The sequence below is a fragment of the Neoarius graeffei genome, chromosome 13 (assembly GCF_027579695.1).
Source record: "Neoarius graeffei isolate fNeoGra1 chromosome 13, fNeoGra1.pri, whole genome shotgun sequence".
Taxonomy (NCBI): Eukaryota; Metazoa; Chordata; class Actinopteri; order Siluriformes; family Ariidae; genus Neoarius; species Neoarius graeffei.
In genome coordinates, this window is record NC_083581.1 from 11,744,645 (window position 1) to 11,769,324 (window position 24,680).

At 42.7% G+C, this 24,680-nt stretch overlaps 1 protein-coding gene across 1 annotated transcript in view; it reads left to right on the forward strand.

Annotated features, from left to right (window-relative positions):
- The window catches only part of frmpd4 (FERM and PDZ domain containing 4), a 138,982-nt gene that overhangs the window by 54,071 nt on the left and 60,231 nt on the right, over positions 1-24,680 (forward strand). Inside the window, exons 9-11 of the mRNA XM_060936630.1 lie at positions 15,639-15,770; positions 19,777-19,896; positions 20,761-20,897. Coding sequence (XP_060792613.1) covers positions 15,639-15,770; positions 19,777-19,896; positions 20,761-20,897 — 389 coding nt within the window. The remainder of the gene's footprint in view (positions 1-15,638; positions 15,771-19,776; positions 19,897-20,760; positions 20,898-24,680) is intronic.

The window sequence follows — 24,680 nt, forward strand, 5'->3', positions numbered from 1 at the left end:
TTTACTAATGCTCTCTAACTGTGAGGGGGCGATTGCTCATGTCCTGTGTGCCACTATTTGTCCCAGATACTCTACCTGAGGCTGACAGTACTGCATCTTAGACTGGGATACCTTATGTCCTCCCTGTACCACTCTTAGCAGTGCCTACATTGAGTCCTTATAACACTGTTCCTGCATAGGAGAGCAAATCAAAATGTCATCCACTTACTGAAGGACAGTACTTCTTAAGTCCAGCTCTTCCAGATCTCATTTTAACACTTGATTGAACACATGAGGAGAATGCTTAAACCCTTGTGGTATTCTTGTGTAAGTGTACTGTTTCCCATGATATTTAAATGCAAAGAGATACCTAGATTCTTCAACTAATGGTACACTGAAACAGGCTGAACAATGCTCTATGTGTAAAGTACTTATAGTGGGCCTGTTAAGCATAACAATTGTGCACAAAATGAAAAAAGCATGAAACTTTCAGGGTTTGTTCTTGAAGGCATAAGCTTTAATTTGAGACGTGGAGGCATTCTCAGTTTGACCTCTGGGGTCAGCTAGAGGTCATTGACCTCCATGATATCACATTTCTATGCATGAAATTAGAAAAGGCTGTATCTTAACATCTAAATGTGATGTAAATGTAAAATAAATGTGTTTTTCCATGTGCCTGGACATGAAAAAATCACATATAATACTGATATTCCTCTTAGGTGTAACTTCAGGGGTCAGGTAGAGGTCATTGACCTTTGAAATTTGAAGTTTCTATGCATGAAATTCTAGACGGGTGTATCTTAGGATCTAAATGTGATAGAAATGTGAAGTTAATGTGTATTTCCTTGTTTCTGACCATGAGAAACCCATTTTTGATACTGATATTACTCTTACAGGTCATCTCTGGGGTCAGCTAGAGGTCGCTGACCTCCAGCATAATGCATTTCTATGCATAAAATTAGAAACGGGTGTACCTCAGGTTCTAAATGTGATAGAAATGTAAACTAAATTTGTATTTCTATGATTCTGTACATGAGAAACCCATTTTTGATACTGATATCATTCTGAGAGGTCAACATCATGGAGAACAGGCAAGGTTGGGAAACATCCCACATTTTGATAAATCTATATAAAAATCTCATGTGTTTTGGATTGTAAGAAACAATTCCATATGAATATGAACATGACAGAAATATACTTCAACTTGTCAGAAATTATAAACTTTAACTAATCAAAAACTTGAACTACAATCAAAACTCTAAATGCAGTGTAAACAGTTGAACAGGTTCCATAAAGAACATTTTAAAATCACTATAGTATCTACATTTATTCTAAGGGCCTTGACCTTTGGGGATTACAATGTTGGCCTACAAATTGTAACTACAGAACACTGGAAAACAGAACACTGAAAACAGAACACTGAAACAGAAACACTGAAAACAGAACACTGGAAAACCACACCCCTTGCCCCACTCTGAACCGCGGGAAAATAATGGGCTACACACAAAACATGAACATGAAAATTCCGTTGAATCTCTACCTCTGCTAGACTGACATATAGTTATTCCTGTGAATTTAGAATTGCCCTATCAATGTCCAACATTAAAATGACTGAAAATTAAACTACAATATACTGTATTCTTCAACTCTAGTGCAAATGAGAGCAAATGCTCCAAAACATTACTCACTTTGAAATTATCAATGGAAATGGGGCAACTGTGTTCAGCTTCTGACATAGTTTGTGACCACTGGAGATGTTTTACTTATCAGAAATGAGTTGTGTCATGTCCAGAAACATGGAATCATATATTTACTTTACATTTACAGTATTTCACATTTTAATCCAAAGATAGATTGTTTCTAATTTCATGCTTAGAAATGCATTATCATGGAGGTCAGTGACCTCTAGCTGACCTCAGAGGTGACTTATAAAAATGATATCAGTATTAGAAATTAGTTTATCATGGCCAGAAACATGGAAATACACATTTAGTTTACATTTCTATCACATTTAGAACCTAAGATACACCCGTTTCTAATTTCGTGCATAGATATGCATTATGCTGGAGGTCAGTGACCTCTAGCTGACCCCAGAGATGACCTGTAAGAGTAATACCAGTATTAAAAATGGGTTTCTCATGGTCAGAAACAAGGAAATACACATTAATTTCACATTTCTATCACATTTAGATCCTAAGATACACCCGTCTAGAATGTCATGCATAGAAACTTCAAATTTCAAAGGTCAATGACCTCTACCTGACCCCTGAAGTTACCCCTAAGAGGAATATCAGTATTATATATGATTTTTTCATGCCCAGTAACATGGAAAAACACATTTATTTTATATTTACATCACATTTAGGTGTTAAAATACAGCCTTTTCTAATTTCATGCATAGAAATGTGCCATCATGGAGGTCAATGACCTCTAGCTGACCCCAGAGGTCAAACTGAGAATGCCTCCACGTCTCAAATTAAAGCTTATGCCTTCAAGAACAAACTCTGAAAGTTTCATGCTTTTTTCATTTTGTGCACAATTCTTCTGATAATAAGAGCTTAACAGCCCCACTATTAGCATCAAGAGGAACATCAACAAGTAGTGTGTGAGGGTTTGGCACTTCAGCTAGCTAATCTTTCACTACTTCACTAACTGCACAGAGATCATGTACTAACCTCCATTTCAACTTATCAGCTTTCTGAAATGGAAGAATAGGTGTGTTACAGGGACTGTATGTTTCTACCAGCACTCCTGCTGTGACTAAACTGTGTATTGTTTTTTCAACCCTTTTTTCTGGTTCTGGTTTTATAAGATATTGAGCTCTTTTAGGCAATCTAACATTAGGTTTCAACTCTATCCTGATTGGGCTAGCAGATTTCATTAACCCTATATCTGTGTCATGTTTTGACCATAACACATCAGGTATCTGTTCTAGTATTTGCTGTCTCAATGAGCTTTATTGCTCTGTCATCTGAACTAGCTGTTTCACTAGCTTTTTTGTGTCCTCCTCTTTCACAACTACCTCTTGAAGTGTTGCTATCATTATTGTTGTGCAAAGTATTTTATATCTTTGAGCTGTCAGAGGCATGGAAAATCAATGGGTTTTCTGTTTGGTTCCAATCAACAGTATCTTCTCTTTTAACCATATACCCCAATTCTCTCACTTCATGGCCCTCATTTACAAGTAATGTCACATGTGGTTTTACTCCTGGTACACTATACCAGTCCTGAATAAAATAATTACCGCCTACCTGTAAAATAGCACCTTCTTTCCCTACCGCAATATGCTGAGAAATGAGTTTCACTTCCCTACCTTCTGTTGCTCTCTGACACTTTTTCTCTAATTTGGAATCCTATTTATCATCAAAAATCAAAATCCCGTGGTACTGTAAATGAGGCCTCTGTGCCTCTGGAATTTGAGCATGAATAAATTTTCCCCATTTATCTATTGTCTTTTGAACGGACTCTTCTATTTCACCGAGCTAATAGACATTAGCATTCCCTGCTAATAAACTCATTTGACTACCTGCTCCCAGTTCATCTATATACACACACACCATCAGACATACACCAAATTTGAAGTCCTAATTTGCATAATGCATCTATTCCTCACAAATTTACTGGAGTGTGCTTTGAAACTAACACTGGAATTTTTGCTGTTTTGTTATTTGCGGTTAGACTTACTGAAGCTGTCATCAGAATTAGCTGCATTTGACCCAAGAATCCTAATGTCTTAGCAAATTTACCAGACTTGGGGAGATGTGAGGCATTATTTGGACTTACACAAGTGTAAGTTGCTCCAATGTCAACCATCATAGGTGTTGGCCTACCCTCCACCTGAACCAGCACCGTTAGTTCTTGATCAGCCCCATAAGATGCTAAAAGGAACTGACTCCCCCAACAGGGTTCTCTGGCCATTCCTAGTAATCTTGATTTGGACCTAACCACGGATTTACAGGGCCAGGATGTTGTTCTTGAGGAGGTTGCCAGGGTGCCATTGAGCCTTGGTTTTGACCTTGAGGAGCCTGCCAGGGCGCCATTCCCCCACGTCATGCCATGGATTATTTGGACAATTTCTTCGGTTGTGACCAGGCTGGTTACATCCCCAGCAGACTTTGGGTGCACCATTTTGAAAGGGTTAACCATTTCCCTTTGGCCTGAATCTGCCTCTGCCTTGGCTCTGGGTGTAGACATTGATTATTGGGACCACTGGTCCTAGTTGAGGATCCACTTGTCCTGTGTATGGGACCATCTGTCCAGTCTGAGGGGTCTGTATCATTGCATTTTGAGGTGCTGCACTCTGAGGTTAAGGAGGTGCCTGCTCCACTTTTTCACTTGTCACTAGTGAAGATGCTTGTCTTTTCTTCAAATTCTCTTATCCACTTGTTGGCCCCTTCATGGATACTGGGCAGGGACCCCAGCAGACTCTCAAGGTCTTATGTTTGCCATGGAATGTACTGTGTCTGTCTTCCTTTAACTAGAAGTGGAAACTGCCCAGAATCATGAGGAATGAATCTTTTAGGTGCTTTCAGTGTACGTCTATGTGGTAATGGGGGCATGGCCAAGCAGCAGTTTGTGAATGGAGGGCGGGGTCAGGGAAGGTAAGTGGCTAAGTCATTACACCTGGTGTCAATTAATGTGGGTGTGTGTGTTTGTTGCAGGGATGGAGCATAAAAGGAGGAGGAGAGCAGAGAAGAGGTCTCTCTCCTGACCAGAATACATGTGTGTCTGTGAGCAGCACATGAGTGAAGCTGAAAAGCTGAAAAAAAAAAGTTTGCAAGAACTTCAGTTCCTGCCTGCCATGCTTCTGTACTCCACCCACATCAGGGATTTATCACAGTGGTGCCGAAACCCGGGTGTCAAGTACGGAAGGGAACTACCCCATGGAGTCCTCCCCATTTACGGAGCTCGTCCATGCCCTCACTGCTGCCCAGCAAAACCAGCATCAAGTGCTGACCGCCCTCCAGAAGGAGCAAGAGCAACGCTTTGAAGCCTTGATGCTGGCCCAGTGGGAAGATCGCCAGGCGTTCCAGCATCTACTTGCGTCAGCAGGGGCATCTACTGTCACCACCATGGACTCCCCTCACATCACTCTCACGAAGATGGGCCCATATGATGAGCCCAAAGCCTTCATCACTCTCTTTGAGCAAGCGGCCCAAATGTGGGAGTGGCCACTTAAGCAGCGCGCGGCACACCTCCTCACACTCCTGTCTGGTGAGGCGCAGCTTGCGGCGCAGCAGCTCCCTGCCAACAGCCGGCTCATCTACACCGACCTCAAGAGAGCCATCTTGCAGCAAGTTGGCCGCTTCCCGGAACAACAAGCTGACACTGGAGGAGGTCGGCCAGCTGTTCGCATTCCACCAACAACTCCGGGACGCCTCCCGGCGGTGGCTGAGGGTGGAAAACTGCAACGCTGATGGGATCATCAACCTGGTGGCACTGGAACAATTAATCTCTCAGCTTCTGGAAGGAATGGCAGAATGGGTCCAGTGTCATCAACTGGTGTCACTCCAACGAGCCATGGAGTTGGTGGAGGACCATCTGGCGGCGGTTCCAATGGCAGGCAGACGAGGCGAAGGCACCTCTCCTCATTTCTCTTCTCTCTCTCTCTCTCTCTCTCTCTCTCCCCTCTCTCGTCCTCGCCCCATTCCTCCACCACAGAGGCGGGGGCCGGCTCCTCCCCAGCCAGCCCGTCACACCCATGGTGTCCTCCCGTCTCCCTCTTCCGTGTCTGTGTCCTCCCCCCCTCAGGTGAGTGACACCCATAACACCGGTGCAGAGGGAAAGCCTGGGTTGGTATGCTGGCGCGGCAGGGAGCCAGAGCATCTCCAGAGTCAGGGCTCCGCGAGGGAGGTGGAAGCTGTGATCCAGATCCCCAACGTGCCAGAGACTGGCCCCAATTGGGCTGGAATGTATCGCATATTGGTAAGTGTTCAAGGGGATACATATCACATGTTGGAGGATTCCAGTTGTAATCAGACCTCAATTCACCAACACCTGGTGCAAGGTGAGGCATTGGGGAGAGCACAAGTGGTGAAAGTGTTGTCTATGCACGGGGATGTTCACAATTATCCCTGAGTGTCTGTCCGTATTCTATTCCGGGACCAAATGTATAGAATAAAGGCGGCGGTTAATCCTTGTCTCACCCACTCATTGATTTTGGGGATTGATTGGCCAGAGTTTAAAAAGCTGATGAAACATTTAACACATAGTGGGTCCTGCACTAGTATGTCATAGCAAGATCAGTGTGACGTTGACTGGAGAAGCTGTCACAGAGCTGTCTGCGTCAGCATTGCGTCAGAGCAACACGAGGAGTGAGGAGCAGCCCGCTCCTCCTCCCTCTCTCAGGGATTCGCTTGAGGATTTCCCATTAGAGCAGTTGCAAGACGAGACTCTGCGGCATGCGTTTGACCAAGTGAGAGCAATCGATGGTCAAACTCTTCAGCCAAGCATGACACTGGCCTTCCCTTATTTTGCTATTATTAAAGATAGGTTGTATCGAGTGACACAGGACACTCAAACTAGTGAACAAGTAACCCAATTATTAATCCCAAAGAGCCGTAGGGAAATTGTATTCTGTGCAGCTCACTTTAATCCCATGGCTGGACACTTAGGGCAGGATAAAACACTAGCCCGAATAATGGCCCAGTTCTATTGGTCAGGGATTTGCAGGGATGTCCGTTGGTAGTGTGCAGCATGCCGCGAATGCCAACTAGTAAATCCTGCGGCCATTCCAAAAGAGCCTTTGCACCCTCTCCCTTTAATCAAGACCCCATTTGAGTGAATTGGGATGGATCTCGTCGGGCCATTAGATCGGTCAGCATGGGGATACCACTTTATTTTAGTTCTGGTGGACTATGTAACGTGATATCCGGAAGCAGTGCCTTTCCGCAATATCTCAGCACATAGTATTGCAGAAGTGCTCTTCCGTATTATCTCCCGGGTTGGGATTCCAAAATAAATCCTGACAGACCAAGGCACTACATTTATGTCACGCACACTGCGTGAACTGTATGGGTTACTGGGAATTAAGTCTATCCTCACCAGTGTCTATCACCAACAAACAGATGGCTTAGTGGAACGGTTTAATCGGACACTCACAAACATAATTTGGAAACTTGTAAATGAGGATGCACGTAATTGGGAAGTGGCTTGAGCCCCTGTTATTTGCAGTACGAGAGGTCCTGCAAGCCTCCATGGGGTTTTCTCCATTTGAATTGTTATATGGGCATAAGCCGTGTCGCGTTTTGTATGTGCTATGAGAAAATTGGGAGGAAGAACCTTTTGCTTAGCAAAAACAAAATTCAGTACATTCTTGACTTGCGCGCAAAACTCCACATCCTCACGCACTTAACCCAGTAGAATTTGTGGCAGGCACAAGGACGTCATATCCAGCTGTACGACAGAGGCATGTGCCTTAGATAGTTCATGCCAAGAGACGTCGACTATGAGGTGAGGCGAACGGATGGGGGCAGGACATTAATAAATCTACCACGTCAATCTTTTAAAACATTGGAATGAGGGGATCCCTGTGGTGTCGGTAGTTCCAGAGAAGGCGGAGCTGGGGCTGGATGTAAAAAAGGTAACACCTCAAAGCACTCTGGTCCCTTGTGGAGACCACCTCTCACCGGCCCAACTCACAGAGGTAGCCAAGTTGCAGGAGGAATTTTCTGATGTGTTCTTGCCCCTACGCAGCCACACCTACTTCATAGAACACCACATTGAGACACCCCTGGGGGTGGTGGTGCGTAGCCTCCCTTACCGCTTGCCAGAACACACAAAAAAGATGGTTCAGTACGAACTCAAGGCCATGCTCGAGATGGACATAATCGAGGAGTCCCACAGTGACTGGAGCAGCCCAGTGGTTCTGGTCCCCTTGACTCCCCTATCCCAAGAAAAAACGGCCTTTTCCACACCGTTTGGGTTACACCAATTTGTCACGCTTCCTTTTGGGTTGTTTGGAGCTCCCGCTACATTCCAGCGACTCATGGACAAGATTCTCCGCCCTCACGCTGCCTACACAGATGCATACCTTGACGATATCATTATCTATAGCCATGATTGGCTGTGGCACCTGGAACATCTCAGGGCCATTCTAAAGTCGCTGAGGCATGCGGGTCTCACAGCTAACTTGAAAAAGTGTGCAATTGGGCGGGTGGAAGTACAGTATCTGGGGTTCCACTTGGGTCATGGGCAGGTGCGTCCCCAAATTAACAAGACTGCAGCGATTGCGGCCTGCCCAAGGCCCAAAACTAAAAAGGGGGTGAGACAGTTCCTGAGGCTGGTTGGCTATTATCGTAGGTTTATACCTAATTATTTGAATGTCACCAGCCCGTTAACCAATCTCGCTAAAAAGGGGGCTCCAGATCCGGTCCAGTGGACGGAGCAGTGCCAACAGGCTTTCTCTAAGGTAAAAGCTGCACTGTGTGTGTGTTTGTGGGGGGGGGTCACTTTTTTGCACTCCCCTGACTTCTCTCTCCCCTTTATTTTACTGACTGACACATTGGACAAAGGGCTGGGGGCCGTTTTGTCCCAGAAGGTGGAGGGCGAGGTACATCCCCATGCTGTACATCAGCCGTAAACTCTTGATGCATGAAAGTAAGTACAGCACCATCGAAAAAAGTGCCTTGCCATCAAATGGGTGGTCCTCACCCTCCAATACTACCTGCTGGGGTGCCCTTTTACCCTCTGTTCAGACCACGCACCCCTCCAGTGGTTCCACCGCATGAAGGATGCCAATGCGTTGATCACCCGTTGGTATCTTGCCCTCCAGCCATTTATGTTCAAGGTGGTCCACAGGCCGGGGCCGCAGATGGTGGTTGCGGACTTCCTGTCCCGTCCGGGGGGGGTCTGCTTCAGGCTGGATGGCTCCCCTGCCTGAGTCGGGCAGTGGAAGTATGTGGCAATGGGGGCATGGCCAAGCGGCAGTTTGTGAATGGATGGTGGGGTCAGGGAAGGTAAGTGGTTAAGTCATTACACCTGGTGTCAATTAATGTGGGTGTGTGTGTTTGTTGCAGGGATGGAGCATAAACAGAGGGGGAAAGCAGAGAAGAGGTCTCTCTCCTGACCAGAATACATGTGTGTCTGTGAGCAGCACGAGTGAAGCTGAAAAGCTGAAAAAAAGAGAAAAGTTTGCGAGAACTTCAGTTCCCGCCTGCCATGCTTCTGTACTCCACCCACATCAGGGATTTACCACAGTCTATCAACTTTTTTCTCACAGGCTGATCTTGTTCAAGGTCTAACCAATATTCAACTGGCTGTCTTTGTAACTCCTCTGTCTCTCCTATTTCTTTCTCTCTTTCAGGTTCTTCTTCTTATTATTATTCTGTATGCCTTTTGATAAAGCTTATCAACTCTTCTACGTCTCCTATAGCTTTATCAATATTTTCTAGATGCTTTGCTTCCCTGTCTTCCAACTCCTCATTAGCCATTTGTCTCTATCTTCCATTCTCTTCTCCACATCTCTGAGAGCCTCTTTCACTTCTTTGTAACAATCTATTATTGGTCCTTGTCAGCCCTGCGATGACCTGGTGACTAGTCCAGGGTGTACCCCACCTCTCGCCCATAGTCAGCTGGGATAGGCTCCAGCTTGCCTGTGACCCTGTACAGGATAAGCAGCTGTAGATAATGGATGGATGGATATTATTGCTCCTGCAGAACACTCATGTTCTCTCCTTTCCTGCCTTGAAATGTGTTGAGTTCTTTCGATTTGTTCCTCAACTTCCTGCTCCTTTTCCTCTACTTCTGTTTCCCCTGTTATCTGCATACCTCCCTCTACCTTTACCACAGGATACTGTCCTTCTGGGAATTGACTCTCTGAATATGGGGGTGGTGCACTTTCCCTGTTGGGCTGTGTCTTTCTAAATTCCTCAAGGGGTGGGGCACTGTCTTTTTCAAATATCTGTCTAATTTTTTTCTTGATTTTTCTCTTCATCTTTCTTCAGTATTTTTGTAACTTTCTTCACTAATTTCAAGATGTTTTCTCCCTCTTTCTTAAAGAGGTTGAGTATCTCTCTTCATCTCTTTTTTAGCCTTTTCTCACTCTGGTCTTTTGGCTTGTAATTTTTAATCAAAGTGTCCATCTCCTCACACAAACCCACCTCAAATGAGCTATCCATTGAGTTCTCATTTTTTAGTTCACTTGGCCCATTTTTCTGACATCTTTTTAATTCTATCCACAGCTATAGGATTTCTCAAGCAAACCATCTGCAATGGGGTATCAGCCATTTCCACTCCCTGTATTCTCAATTGTTCTCTTGCTTAACGATCAGGTGTGATTGAGTCCTTGTCGGGCAAGATTCTAGCCCTAACCTTCCTCAGTTTCAGGCCTATTTTATGTATCTCTTCCCCAACTCTTGTTCTTTTATCTGTCAGCCAAAAACTCTCCTTAACACTCCAGAAATCTCTACCCCTGGATTACTGGGTGGCATGGTGGTGCAGTGGTTAGCACGGTCACCTCACAGCAAGAAGGTTCGAACCCAGCGGCCGGCAAGGGCCTTTCTGTGTGGAGTTTGCATGTTGTCTGCGTGGGTTTCCTCTGGGTGCTCCGGTTTCCCCCACAATCCAAAGACATGCAGGCTAGGTTACTATGGGTGGCCTTGGGCTGAGGTGCCCTTGAGCGAGGCACCTAACTCCCAACTGCTCCCTGGGTGCTGTTAGCATGGCTGCCCACTGCTCTGGGTATGTGTGTGTGCTCATTGCTCGTGTGCATGTGTGTGTTCACTGCTTCAGATGGGTTAAATGCAGAGAGGAAATTTCACAAGTGTGTGATGAATAAAGTTGTGCTTTCTTTCATTTTTTTCTTTCTTAACTTTTTCCTGTGAATACCTTCACCACCTCGGAATCCCTGTGCCTCCCTTAGGGCTAGATACCTGTTTATGTGATGTATAAATGGGGCTCTTACAAAACCTTACCCACTGTAAATAAAATCTTCTAATGTGCCTTTTAAGTTTTTTACTGTCCAGAGTCTCTCTAACAACGTAACCCAATTAACGTATGGCCACTCCTCACTCACCTCTTGTAAATGTACTATTTCAGTTAAAGCTCTCAGCAGTGTATCTTTCTTCTCTGTTGTCAGAGGAAATCTTCTTCCTAAAATATCTTTGTATTCTAACTCTTGCCAAAAATGTGTTCTTATACCTTGAGTCTTTTTTAAAACCCTTGCTGCCTGTAATTCTTCCATATACACATTCTCTTTTACTTAGTAGTCCATAGTTTTACAAACCTGCAGAGATAAAGAAAAAAATCATTTCCACTGAGGCAAAAAAGGGAGAGAGAAAGAAAAAGAGAGAAATTCAAAGAGTTTCAGAAGGTGGGAGCCTCCACACACACTCACTCTGTCCTGCTTGAGCTCTGATGTCACCTTTGGCCCTTTTCCACTACCCTTTTTCAGCTCACTTCAGCTCGCTTCAGCTCACTTCAGCCCGACACAGCTCGCATTTCGACTACCAAAAAACAGCACGACTCAGCTCGCTTCAGCCCTGCTTAGCCCCTAAAACTTGCACGGTTTTGGAGTGGGGCTGAAGCGAGCCAAAGCGAGCCGAGTGAGGCTGGGGGCGTGAGCAGACACTCCCCTGTGCACTGATTGGTGAGGAGGAGTGTCCTCACATGCCCACACACGCCCCGCGAGCACGCTGGGATCTGTAAACACCGTAAACCTGGAAGAATAATAATTACGAATTACGAGAATTTCTGAAGCCTTATGCGCCTCGCCTCATCTATACGCTCTTGCCAGTATCTGTTGGCGTTGTCGGTGACAACAAGCCACAGAACCAAGACCAGCAACACTAACGACTCCATGTCCATGTTTATTGTTTACTATTCGGGTCGTGAGACTACCGCTTAAAAGATCACTGATGTCACTGTTTGCGCTGCCTAACGACATCACGTGACGTCCACCCACTTTCGCTAACTCCACCCAAAGTGTCCACCCACTTCCAGACAGCACGGTTCAGCGCGGTTGTAGTCGAAATGCAACTCCAACAGCCCCACTCAGCTCGACTCAGCATGGCACGGCTCAGCCCGACTCAGCCGCGTTTGTAGTGGAAAAGTGGCACTTGACAATACTTCACACACACAAAGAGAGCTACAGCACACGCACATGGGGACTGGTGCCTTTTCTTCTCAGACGCACACAAACAATGCAGAGACAATACAATTCAGCACTTTATCTCTTTAGACACACACACCTGTCCATTCAGATCTCTGAAGTGTATAGAGTAGATTTCACAGGTACTATGCGCCAAACACAGGCAATACCTTTTGCAAAACTTTAAACTTTAGAACGATATCCACAGATACACATAAACTGCAGTATTCTTTTCACAACACATTCTCACAATGTGACCTGCTATGCAGCCCTTTATTTATACCAAAATAAAGTGGTATCGCAGGATTTTACGTGCAATCTGTCCTCCTTACGGGCTTTTTCTCATAAACAGCAACTTTTCTGCAACTCCTTCTTAAGACTAGAGATTTTTAGAGAAAATCTGCCAGTAGAAAATATCTCATTGTCTCTAGCCACTTTATCCTGTTCTACAGGGTCGCAGGCAAGCTGGAGCCTATCCCAGCTGACTACGGGCGAAAGGCGGGGTATACCCTAGACAAGTCGCCAGGTCATCACAGGGCTGACACATAGATACAGACAACCATTCACACTTACACCTACGGTCAATTTAGAGTCACCAGTTAACCTAACCTGCATGTCTTTGGACTGTGGGGGAAACCGGAGCACCCGGAGGAAACCCACGCAGACAACATGCAAACTCCACACAGAAAGGCCCTCGTTGGCCACGGGGCTCGAACCCGGACCTTCTTGCTGTGAGGCGACAGCGCTAACAACTACACCACCGTGTCGCCCCAGTAGAAAATATCTCAAAATAAAACACATAACAACCACTAAAGCCAAAACTGATGCCAACTTCCCCTTCAATCTCAGAATTACTGTGTTTAACAAAAATGTTTCCACTTTTACTAAGTTGTTCAAATTTGGAGAATTTAGTTCTCTTTCCACCAGACTTAGAGCCAAAACCACAACTGCGCAAACTTCCATCCATCCATTATCTGTAGCTGCTTATCCTGTACAGGGTCACAGGCAAGCTGGAGCCTATCCCAGCTAACTATGAGCAAGAGGCGGGGTACCGGACCCGGCACCGTGGGGGGGCAAAAGGGGGCGTCACCCCCTCGTGGCTACAGCCCCGCCCCCTCAACGGAGACTCAGATCACTTAATTGTTTTCTTATGAAAATATAATGTATTATAGACGTATTAATAATTTGCATTTTCAAATACAAAATATTAAGTGGTTGCGCATTGCACAAAAATACATTTCACATAAATCACTACTAAAACTGGCATGGTAGAACAAATCTGATTGGTTGTTATGACACAAGTGCACTGTCTCTGCAATATCCTGTAATATGCAGTCAAGTTTACGGGAGTAGTCTTTCCCCCACCGAATTAAATGAATTCAATCACAATATTGTGAATCCATTTTCTTTCTTTGTAGGCTAAGTTTATCTCCGTTTATGTTGGTGTATGTGTTCATATATGGTCCGCTTTGTGCACAAATAGCGTAAGAATATGTGTCGTTGACGTCGCCCCTCATGCAGCGGGGGTGAAAATTCATCACTTCAGAGTGTTTTGTCCCCTACACACCTAAACTGGGATCACGGATTAAGTGGTTAGCGTTGACTCGGTGCGAGTCAGGAAGGCTATTACTGGTGCAGCCGCAAGGTCTGTTGATTTTTTTAAATTATGATTTTGGCCGCCGAGCCAAGTACCTTAGACTTGCATTGACGTTTTGTTTTCATGCCGCGGAGCTATTTGTATGTATTTTAAATTTAAAGGACTTGCCTGTAGGTTTGTGTGTGTTGTTTTTTGTTTGGCATCTTTCCGGTTGTAATGCGTGTCTGTGAGAAAATTGGAGGGGAGGGTTAACAGGTGGGCACGGGAGTTGATAAAGCGCAACTGCCCTGGTAATATGTCATGATTTTCCCGTACTAAAGCAACCTTCGGGGCCGTGGTTTTGTGGTTGGCGCAGTTAATTGTTTGAAACACGTTGTCAGACCGCTATCACTACTACACACTATAAGAAAAATATTTGCCCCCTTGCGATTTCTAATTGCCCCCTTAGTAAACTGTTCCTGGCGCCGGGCCTGCGGGGTACACCCTGGACAAGTCGCCAGGTCATCGCAGGGCTAACACAGAGAGACAAACAACCATTCACATTCACAACTATGGTCACTTTAGGGTCACCAGTTAACCTAACCTGCATGTCTTTGGACTGTGGGGGAACCAGAGCACTCGGAGGAATCCCACGCAGACAACATGCAAACTCCACACAGAAAGGCTGTTGTCGGCCACTGGTCTCAAACCCAGAACATTCTTGCTGTGAGGCAACAGTGCTAACCACTCCACCACCATGCCGCCCCTGCACAAAGTATATAAATCAAATTAGTAGCAAAAAATTGCTCACCTTTTTGTTGCAGCCACTGTTTGTGCAGTGCAGTTCAGACACCCAAGTGCAGTCAGGCAAGAGGCTTCTTCCAAATCACATCGGGGTCACCAAATAATATGTCCTGGAAACTCTCCCAAGCAAAAATAATTCAAAGAGGTTGCAGAAAAGTTTAGACTTGTTAAATAAACTAACAAAACCCCAGTCTGCAGAGTGATCTGACTCCAAGTCACAAATCATCCAATTTTTATAGTGTTTTGGCATAAATCTTAATAAGTATAATGAATTCTGATTGGTTCACACATCTCAACATTCAAGACCTTGTTTCCACCAATATTTTCAGTGTGGCATTGATGTCATGCATTTAAAAAAAAAAAAAGGTACTCCCAGGTCTCACTCCACCAATATTTCCAAGGCCATACTGCACTATCCAAGGATTCATCCCAGTCTCGCTTTCTCAATATTTCCAAGGTCATACTGCACTATCTTAATACAAGGATACATTCTAGTCTCACTCTCCCAATATTTCCAAGAGCGAACTAAAAAAAATATTAATCTAAACAAGGCTTTATTCTGGTTTGAAGTTATTCTGGCTGAACACATGTTTCAAGGTTCTATAACAATATAATGCTTTGACCAATTTATTTGTAATTTCTTTTTAAGTAAAATCAACTTCATTAACTTTTTACTGAAAATCAACATGACTGGCTCTGAATCAAAATACAATCATTATGAAACAAATTATTGCTTGTGTGATTCCATCAAGGTATGTGTGCGTGGTTACATATATGTGTGATTACATTAAGGGTTATATCAAGGTATGTGTGTGTGGTTACATATATGCATATAAAATCACCACACTGGCACCAACAGCCATGCTGCAGTGAAAGTCACGGAGATCACAGTTTTTCACGTTCTGATATTTGAAGTGAACACTGACTGAAGCTCTTGATTGGTATCTGCATTATTTTATGCATTGTGCTGCTGTCAAGGGATTGGCTGATTAGAAAACTACATAAAACAACACGTGGATAATAAAAAAAAAAATCCTAAATTCCTAATAAAGTGGCTGGTGAGTGTATATGCAAATGTTTTAGTTCAGTACAAGGAGTTCACTCACAAATAAACAAGAGATTTTTAATGGAGTTGATTAGTATGCAGCAGCTAAGTAACATTGTCATATTCATCTTTTTGTGTTTTGGAAGGACGTCCTACTGACCCTGCAAGAGAAGTTGTCCATTAAAAGTATTGAGCATTTTTCACTGATGTTGGAACAGAAAATGGAAAATTCTAACACAAAGCTGGTGCTCCTGCATGAGCAAGACATGCTAAGTCGGGTATGCCTTCAATGTTAAATTTGAACTATAAAATTGTTGAGATAGAATACCTGCAAAGTAAAAAATAATAATAGATAGATAGATAGATAGATAGATAGATAGATAGATAGATAGATAGATAGATAGATAGATAGATAGATAATGTAAATAAATAATGTGTTACTTAATAATTATTCCACGTAATCAAGTCATACATGAGCTGATAGCCGATGAAGCACATAGTGCCAGGTTGGCTATAAGCTATGTACGACAAGACTGAGTGGAATAACTGTTTTATTCTATCCACATTCACTGGATTTTGAGAAACAGAGCGTTTTTAATTTGTATTTTTTGCAAAGTCGCTAAATAAAATCTTTATAAAAACATCCAACAAAATCATTCCTGCTTAGAATGTAAAAAAAACTGGCAAAATGACAGTAGCAGTTTAAAAAATGTGATGATAATAATTGTTGAAAAAAGATACATTCTTTCTTTCATTCCATATTTGTTTTGCCTTTTTGTATTTTTGGGGGTTTTGTTTTCCAGTAGAGTCTTAATTTCGTCCTCGGTTGGTTCAGCAACACACTCCGCCATTTTATTTTTCTCTCTTCATGGTACATCAGCTGACAGCCTAGTAGTAGAGTAGCCAATCAGAGTGCGTGATTGCTCATATCCAGTGAATGTGAATAGAACAAAAAGGATTATCACAACATGGAAAGTGTGTTTCAGTACCTTCAGAACTGCATCCCAAACCACATCCTACCATGCTGTAATAGTATTCGACATTCTCTATTTTGATATTAAATTGCTCAGGACATAACCACAGAAAGCAATTATTTTGAATACTAAACACCTGGCAAGAAAGCTAATACCATTTCAGAAAATCTCTTAAATTTTTAGCACTGTCTAATAAATCATTTAAAAATATATACTAGTGCATTTCAAACAATTAGAATATTGTCATTTTTTTTGTAATTTAATTCAAAGAGGTAAACTTTCATATATTCTATATTCATTAAATGTAAAGTGAATTATTTCAGTCCTTTTTTGTTTTAGTTGTGATGATTATGGCTTATAGCTCATGAAAATCAGCTATCCAGTATCTCAAATTATTAGAATATTTCCTAAGATCAATTTAAAAAAGGATTTACAATACAGAAGTGTCCAACTTCTGAAAAGTATGTTCATTCATACACTCAATACTGGGTTGGGGCTCCTTTACCATGAATTACTGCATCAATGGGGCATGGCATGGAGGCGATGAGCCTGTGGCACTGCTGAGGTGCTATTGAAGCCCAAGTTGCTTTGATAGTGGCCTTCAGCTCATCTGTATTTTTGGGTTGGGTGTTTCTCATCTTCCTCTTGACAATAGTCCATAGATTCTCTCTGGGATTCAGGTCAGGTGAGTTGGCTGGCCAGTCAAGCACAGTAATTTCATGGTCAGCAAACCATTTGGTAGTAGTTTTGGCACTGTGGGCAGGTGCTATATCCTGCTGGAAAAGGAAATCGGCACCTCCGTTAAGCTTGTCAGCAGATGGAAGCATGAAGTGCTTTAAAATCTCCTGGTAGACAGCTGTGTTGACTTTGGACTTGATAAAACACAGTGGACTAACACCAGCAGATGACATGGCACCCCAAATCATCGTAGACTGAGGAAGCTTCACACTGGACTTCAAACACCATAGATCATTCTTCCTCCAAACTCTAGGACCTTGATTTCCAAATGAAATGCAAAATTTACTTTCATCAGAAAAGAGGACTTTGGATCAATGAGCAGCAGTCCAGTTCTTTCTCTCCTTAGCCTAGGTAAGACGCTTCTGATGCTGTCTCTGGTTCAGGAGTGGCTTGATATTAGGATTAGGAACGCGACAATTGTAGCCCCTTTCCTGAAGACTTCTGTGCATGTTAGCTCTTGATTCATTGACGCCAGCCTCAGTCCACTCCTTGTGAAGCTCTCCCAAGTTCTTGAATCGACTTTTCTTGAAAATTCTCTCAAGGCCACTGTCATCCCTGTTGCTTGTGCACCTTTTCCAGCCAGATTTTTCAGGAGTGACCATCTGTGGCTTACCTTCCTTGTGGAGGGTGTTGATTGTTTTCTGGACAACTGTCAAGTCATCAGTCTTGTCCATGATTGTGGTTGCGTGTTCTGAACTAGACCAAGAGATACACGGTATTTATACTGTTTTACTTAACTTCTAAATGAAATACTCTAATATTTTAAGATTTTTTTGCACTGTAGGCCATAATGATCAAAATTGAAATAGAAAAATGCTTGAAGGATTTTAGTTTATGTGTAATGAGTTTTGAACAGTGTTTCTCAACCACTGGGTTGTGGCCCATTAGTGGTCTGCAAAGTGCCATCTAGTGGCCCACAATTTTTTTTTTCAAGTTGAAGCTAAGTTTTAGTAGGGTACAGTTGCTGGGTTGCATCTGACATCACATCTGCCTCAGTAGACATGTTAGACATGATGTAGTGGTCAGCTGAGCTCACTGTTCACAAAGCATTACTATCACTGGACGCCTTCCTAGTCATTAAGCTAGCCCTAAGCTTGCATTGTTTTCAGCTATTTGAATCAAACAAACTGGGAAACTGATAAAAGTTTCTTCTGGGTTCCCTGTGAAATGATAAAAAGGGTGAAAGAGCAAAGGATTTTACCAAAAGACGACAAGCTCTTGAACATTTCACTGCGATGGAAGGGAGCAGAATCGAAGAATGCTCAAGTTTGCAGTGATTACTTTGTGAAAGGTTTGTAAATTCCTCCGATTTATTTCGTTTTGGATTCACAAATCAATTTTCTTGACAGTTATTTTGTGATGTTTTGAAGTTCAGGAAATGCTTAAGTCATCAGATGTGTTTTTATTTACTGTTTGATCATGGTTGGCATATTGTAAACTATCAAGTATATAATACACATAATACCCGTCTTTAAAAGGGTTTCTGTGGATCTTTGTGAATGATTTACCTGGAAGAGAAGAGCAGGGAGGATTGAGAATCGAGCGGCTGTTGTTTGTTTACACCCAACACTAAAACTTGTAACGTCCTCGCAACCATCTGCGTACAAAAAGCCCATAAATTCCTACTTACCCGGGCATAAACGATACAGGATTTATCTTGTAGTGTCTTGAGCCCCAGATCTTTAACCCAGCCACATATAAAAAGTTTTACTCCTCCATGCATTTCCAGGTTTTCATCTGTATGTCCGTGTAGAATGATGTCTGCAGCACCAGATAGTTTGAGATATCAGGGAACTCAACAGATCAATAATTTTCCAACTCCTAGGAAAAATCCTTCTTTGTTAACATGTAAGGATCTATCCAGTTGAGTGGTTTCTATATCCATTTCTTTTGAGTGTACATCTTGGTTTTAATAACTTGCTTGTGTGCTGTACACAAACATGGAAATAAGTTCTTGTGTTAATCAACCAGACTCCACTTTTGGATCATTAATCCCTTTTGACTGAGCATGCCCTGCATGCATGGCTTTTTGTTGGCTTCTGGCACATCCATACAGTTTTAAATACAATACCTACAATTAAAAACAGTTTGTTTTTATTGCATTTATTTAATTCCTGGGCTCCCATCTGTAACAGGGAGTGATGTTGCATTTCATTAATACACTTTACAATAGATTATTACATTCTAATAGAATAGATGAGCCAAAATAATTGGGGATCTTTTTTAATGGGTCTTTTTTTAATAGTTTAAAGGTTGAGAACCTCTGGTCTAGAATATATTAAATTTTCACTTTCTTAAATAATTGATGGAAAATATTGAATTTTTCACAACATTCTAATTGTTTGAGATACACTAGTAATATTACAGTGCTATAAAATTATTGTTTTCCTCCCCAAAATAATGTTTATTGATTTCAAAAATATTATGGTTATTAACTGCATATCACAAATTCAGTATCATCTGTTAGACTACAACAATTATTATTGTGTTAAGATTCAAATGATATCTGTATTTGTTGTCAAAACAGTTTTGGGGGAAAAATCTTTGTGTGTATATAATATTGTTGTTCCAGGTGACTCAACAACCTGGCTCGCACAAGATGAGGTGTTTATTTCGCATTGCTTTTGTACCAAGAGATCCAGTGGATCTTCTCCGTCGTGACCCTGTGACCTTTGAGTATCTTTATGTGCAGGTAACTGCAAGGAATGTGAGGAATTATAATCCATAGTCTGGCAGACAGTTTGTAAAAACTAGAATTGGAACATTGATATAAGATTACAAACTAAGAGGTAAAGGACTTGTCAAACAAGGTACAAGTGTTTTTTTTTATTAATTACTGTAAATATTGCAGTTAAAAGATAACATTGGATTGAGGAGCTACAAACTCTGAATATACAAGGAGGTCAAAGGCAGGGCAAGGCACTGGGGGATCAGGGGTGAGGCAGAGGCTTGGAAAGTCAAGTTCCAAGTTTATTTTTATAGCACTTTTACATTGTCGCAAAGCAGCTTTGTTTGTGCAGGAAGTTTGTGCAGAGGTCTGAAAGTTTGGTATGGGAGTCTCAGAGGAGGTTGTAGATGGAGCAAAGATCAGTTAGATTGTAAGTAAAGCAGGGGTCTGGGTGATCCAGAATGTGGAAGAGGTTGGAGGCTGAGCAGAGATCTGGGAAATTTGGTACAGGGATCTGGGAGGTTGTTACAGGGGTCTGAGAGGTTGGAGGTGAAATGGGGTCTGGGAGATTGGTTCAGGGATCTGAGAGGTTAAAGGTGAAGCAGGGTTCTGGGAGGTTGCTTCAGGGGTCTGAGAGGTTGGAGGTGAAGTGGGGGTCTGGGAGGTTGCTTCAGGGATCTGAGAGGTTAGAAGTGAAGCTTGGGTCTGGGAGGTTGGTTCAAGGGTCTGGGAGGCTGGAGATGGAGCACAGATCTGGGTGGTTCATACGGTACAGGGGTGTAAGAGGTTGGAGGGGGAGCATGGGTCTAAGAGTTTGTTAAAATAAAATTCCATTTTGTCTCTGCTTTTCTCTCTTTCTCTCTTTCTTTCTCTCTCTGTCTCTTTCAGAGCTGTAAAGATGTTGTTCTGGAGCGTTTTGGTTCAGAGCTAAAATATGACACAGCTCTTCGTCTTGCCGCTCTTCAGATGTACATCCTCACGATCAGCACCAAACAAACTCAGAAAGTCTCCTTCAAATACATTGAGTAAGTGATGTAAAACACTTGTTTGCATATCTATTTGCCCCTTTTTGCAATACCCATTGTTAATCTGTCTGTCCATCCATAAGTTGAAGTCAGTTCCAAATGTACAGGGATGAAAGTCTTCCGGATTTACCCAGAAATCCGGATATTTGACAAAACTCTTGAAAATCTCTGGTTTTCCAAATGGAGAAATTTATTTTTCGGATTTTTCACGTTCCTAGACGCAGCGTAATACTTCGCATCATCCTTGCATGGGCGCAGTCCTTAAATAGCCCAAACATAGTTCATTGATTAAAGACAGGTGTTCTTTGTTAACGGCGTGCGTGCCGGAACTCGTTAGGCGCGCCTTCAGGTGCACATGCTAAGGCGCGCAGGACTGACACCATTCTGCGCAAGCGCAACACAATCGCACTAGAGAGCATGTTCAAGCTGCCAGTGTAGCTGCAGTCTTTTTAGTTGCAAATTACAATTATTTCCTCGTGTTAATAATTCGCCATGTCAAAACAAGCGAAACTTTCCTCCTTCTTTTGACGTGAAGAGAGGTAAGCAATTTATTATATATATTTTTTCCATCAAAGTTGCATTTTGTGGTTTCGAAGCTAAGTTTTAGTGCCGTTTCTAGAACACAACATCAAGCAAATGTGGAAGAAATAGCAATAATGGAAGAGCCGGTTTCTAAGCTACCTAAAACTAGCCATGGTAATTATTTTTTGTTACATAATGAACTCAGGCTGCCAGTCGGTGTGTGACCCCCCCCCCCTTGAAAAATCCTAGCTACGCCCCTGATTTACGTGAGAAATTTGGTATTCATTGGTGTGTTTAAATTTACAGACAATACAAACTAATGTAAACAATTGGCTTCAACTCGCATAAATATGAATTGGAAATTTTTAGTTCATTTTAGCTTATGCAAACGCACAACTCTACTAAAAGATTGATAAACGAGGCTCAATGTCCCCAACATTGAAACCTGAAAGCTTTAGAAACTCTAATAGACCTTTACTTTTTAACAGTACTGTTTTGGAATTTTGCTGAGTTTACCTTCAACTGTCTGATTTTTTTCAAAGCAATTAACTGTGTAGCCAAGAAATTCACCGCGTTTTCTAAATGCACTCCTGAAAATTACTCATTAACTAGGGGAATTAAATATGATATTTTTGACATGTTAATCATTAATGTACATGAAAGAAAAAGGCTTAAAAGTTATAACTTGTTTTAGTGAAAATAAGTACTAAAATGCACTAGAATACAGGGTTTTGCGTGTTATGTTATTAAAATATTTTCGGGGGACTTTGCCCCCCCATCTTAGTTTGACTCTCAAAAGCTCAGGGTTTTTTTCTTTGCTCCACTTTCATCTCTAAAATGTATTAATTCAATGCTGTAATTGATATAAACGAAACAAGTAACAGATACCAGTACCTTATAATGCAAGCTTTTTAAAGACCCTGAAGTCATGAAACAATATTCTGCTTATTACTAGTTCCGGCTAGGATTTACTCTGCAAACTTTCACAGCCATCTGTGTGCCTGGCCAAAGAACTACTGAGTTTGAAAGGGAATTTGTGGTGCCAGATACCAAATAGGTGAACCCCCTATTGGCATCATTTATGTGAGCCACAGGAGCAGAGTGTGAAAAAAAGGTGAATGGGTAACCCAGTAGGTATTATTGGAAGGTAGGACCACCACCCCCCAACCTCCATGACATCACCAAACACTCCTTTTCAGTGGTTCTATACACAAACAGCTTCTGACATGGGTACAGCACCGGTGACCTCTCCCCCTCCATCGCCTAGGAAAAACAACCCTTAGGCTGGGTTCCACCGTGACAGTCTGCAACATAAAGAGACAAATCAAGAAAAATGCAATAGAATTACCCTAGGGAGAATGGTCTCAACATGATATAAAGCTCAACTCAGGGTGGTGATGGTATTCATACAGTTTGGCACAAACCTATGATAATAACCAGCCAGCGACAGGAACTCTTTTCTGCAGCTTTTAATTACTGTAGTATTGTCAGTTTGGGGTTGCATTTGACCTTGAACCATGTAGAAGCCAAGCTGGTGTACTTTAACCCATCCAGTTGCACAATTCTAGGGTTTGCTGTGCATTCTGCCCATCTTCAAGACAGCTTTCAGGTGCTGCATGTGGTGAGACAGGCAGTGGCATAGGTGCCATGAGGGTTGGTCAGTCCTGAAGTCCTGAACAAATCAAAATGTCACAGCAGTCTGGAAAATCTACCAGTAAGCCCTTAGTTATCTTCAGTGTTTGACCACTCACTTGAGCAGTTATTCAATGTTTGGCATTGGACATTTTGCAAATTTGGACATAGCACTGCCCTTCTCTTTAGTCCACACAGAACAAAACTATCCTATCTACCTTGAGGACAAGTATCTGGGGACAGATCCATTCACTTTGGGACTCGTCAAGTTGTTGTGGATCACTTTCAGGGTTTTCATTAGTAACCGTTTGCCGATCGAAAGCATCAGTTGTAATGACGTCTGAATCGGTTGTTTTTCAGCCAAATGCAATTTTCCCATAATTGTTCGAACTTTCTCGTCGGACTTATTTGATAAGGAACACCGTTACTTGCGCGCCGTTTGGTTGCTGAGGCTGTGTACATGTGACTAGATAAAAGGTAGGAACTGATTGGCTAATCCTTCTTATATCGTCCAATCATTTAGCGCATATTAAATTATAGCATATCACGTGGTTCCCACATGGTAAGATGGCGACCCTATCCTGTATGGTATAGCTTGATGGTGACCGCGAAAAAACTAAAGCGAACGCTGTTCGATTTTGGCTTTGCAGAAAAAACTGGCAAGTCTTTCGGAAAATGTCAAGTCAAGTTTATTTGTATAGCGCTTTTAACAATAAACATTGTCGCAAAGCAGCTTTACAGAATTTGAACGACTTAAAACATGAGCTAATTTTGTCCCTAATCTATCCCCAATGAGCAAGCCTGTGGCGACGGTGGCAAGGAAAAACTCCCTCAGACGACATGAGGAAGAAACCTCGAGATGAACCAGATTCAAAAGGGAACCCATCCTCATTTGGGCAACAACAGACAGCATGACTATAACATTAACAGTTTTAACATGAAGACAGTTTCGTTGATGTTATAACTCTTCATTGATGGAAACTTGAGTGCAAAACTGTTCATGACAACTGCAGTCCTAAAGTTAGCAAGTCAACTGTAGTCCTCAGCCATAAAAGCGTTACTGTAAGAGTCCAGAGCGTCCTCCAGGTGTAACCCTCAACTGTCCTCATGGGGCCGTCCTTCACAGGAGCGATGCGATAAAACTCCGACCAGACACAGGGCACCAGGATGGATCAAGCAGGTCCGAGGGGCAGAAGAGGCCAGCATCTCAATCCCAGGACCAACATGTAACTCAGAGGGACAGATGGGGGGGGGGAGAGAAAGAAAGAGAGAGAAAACACAGGTTGTGAGGTATGCCCTAAAAATGACACAAGTATTAAATCTGTGTGGGAGGCTTGCAGAGATGAGAGTCTTGATATCAGGTATAATACACAACAATGGCATGTTAATATGGTTAAAAAATATCATGACCTGCTCTGGCTGGATGCTTGATTGGGTGATGGGAGCACACTCCTCAGCAATGATGAGATGCAGATGGGACCCTTAGGGCTGGCCAAGACAATTCAGTTACATTTCACCGGGTCTGGGACATGCGACAGAATGGCTGACGTCCGATTCCCTGCAGGCTACGATAGCCAGTTGAGGTCTCCACCCTCTCCACCAAAAGATTTCCTGTTAACTCCATGTAAC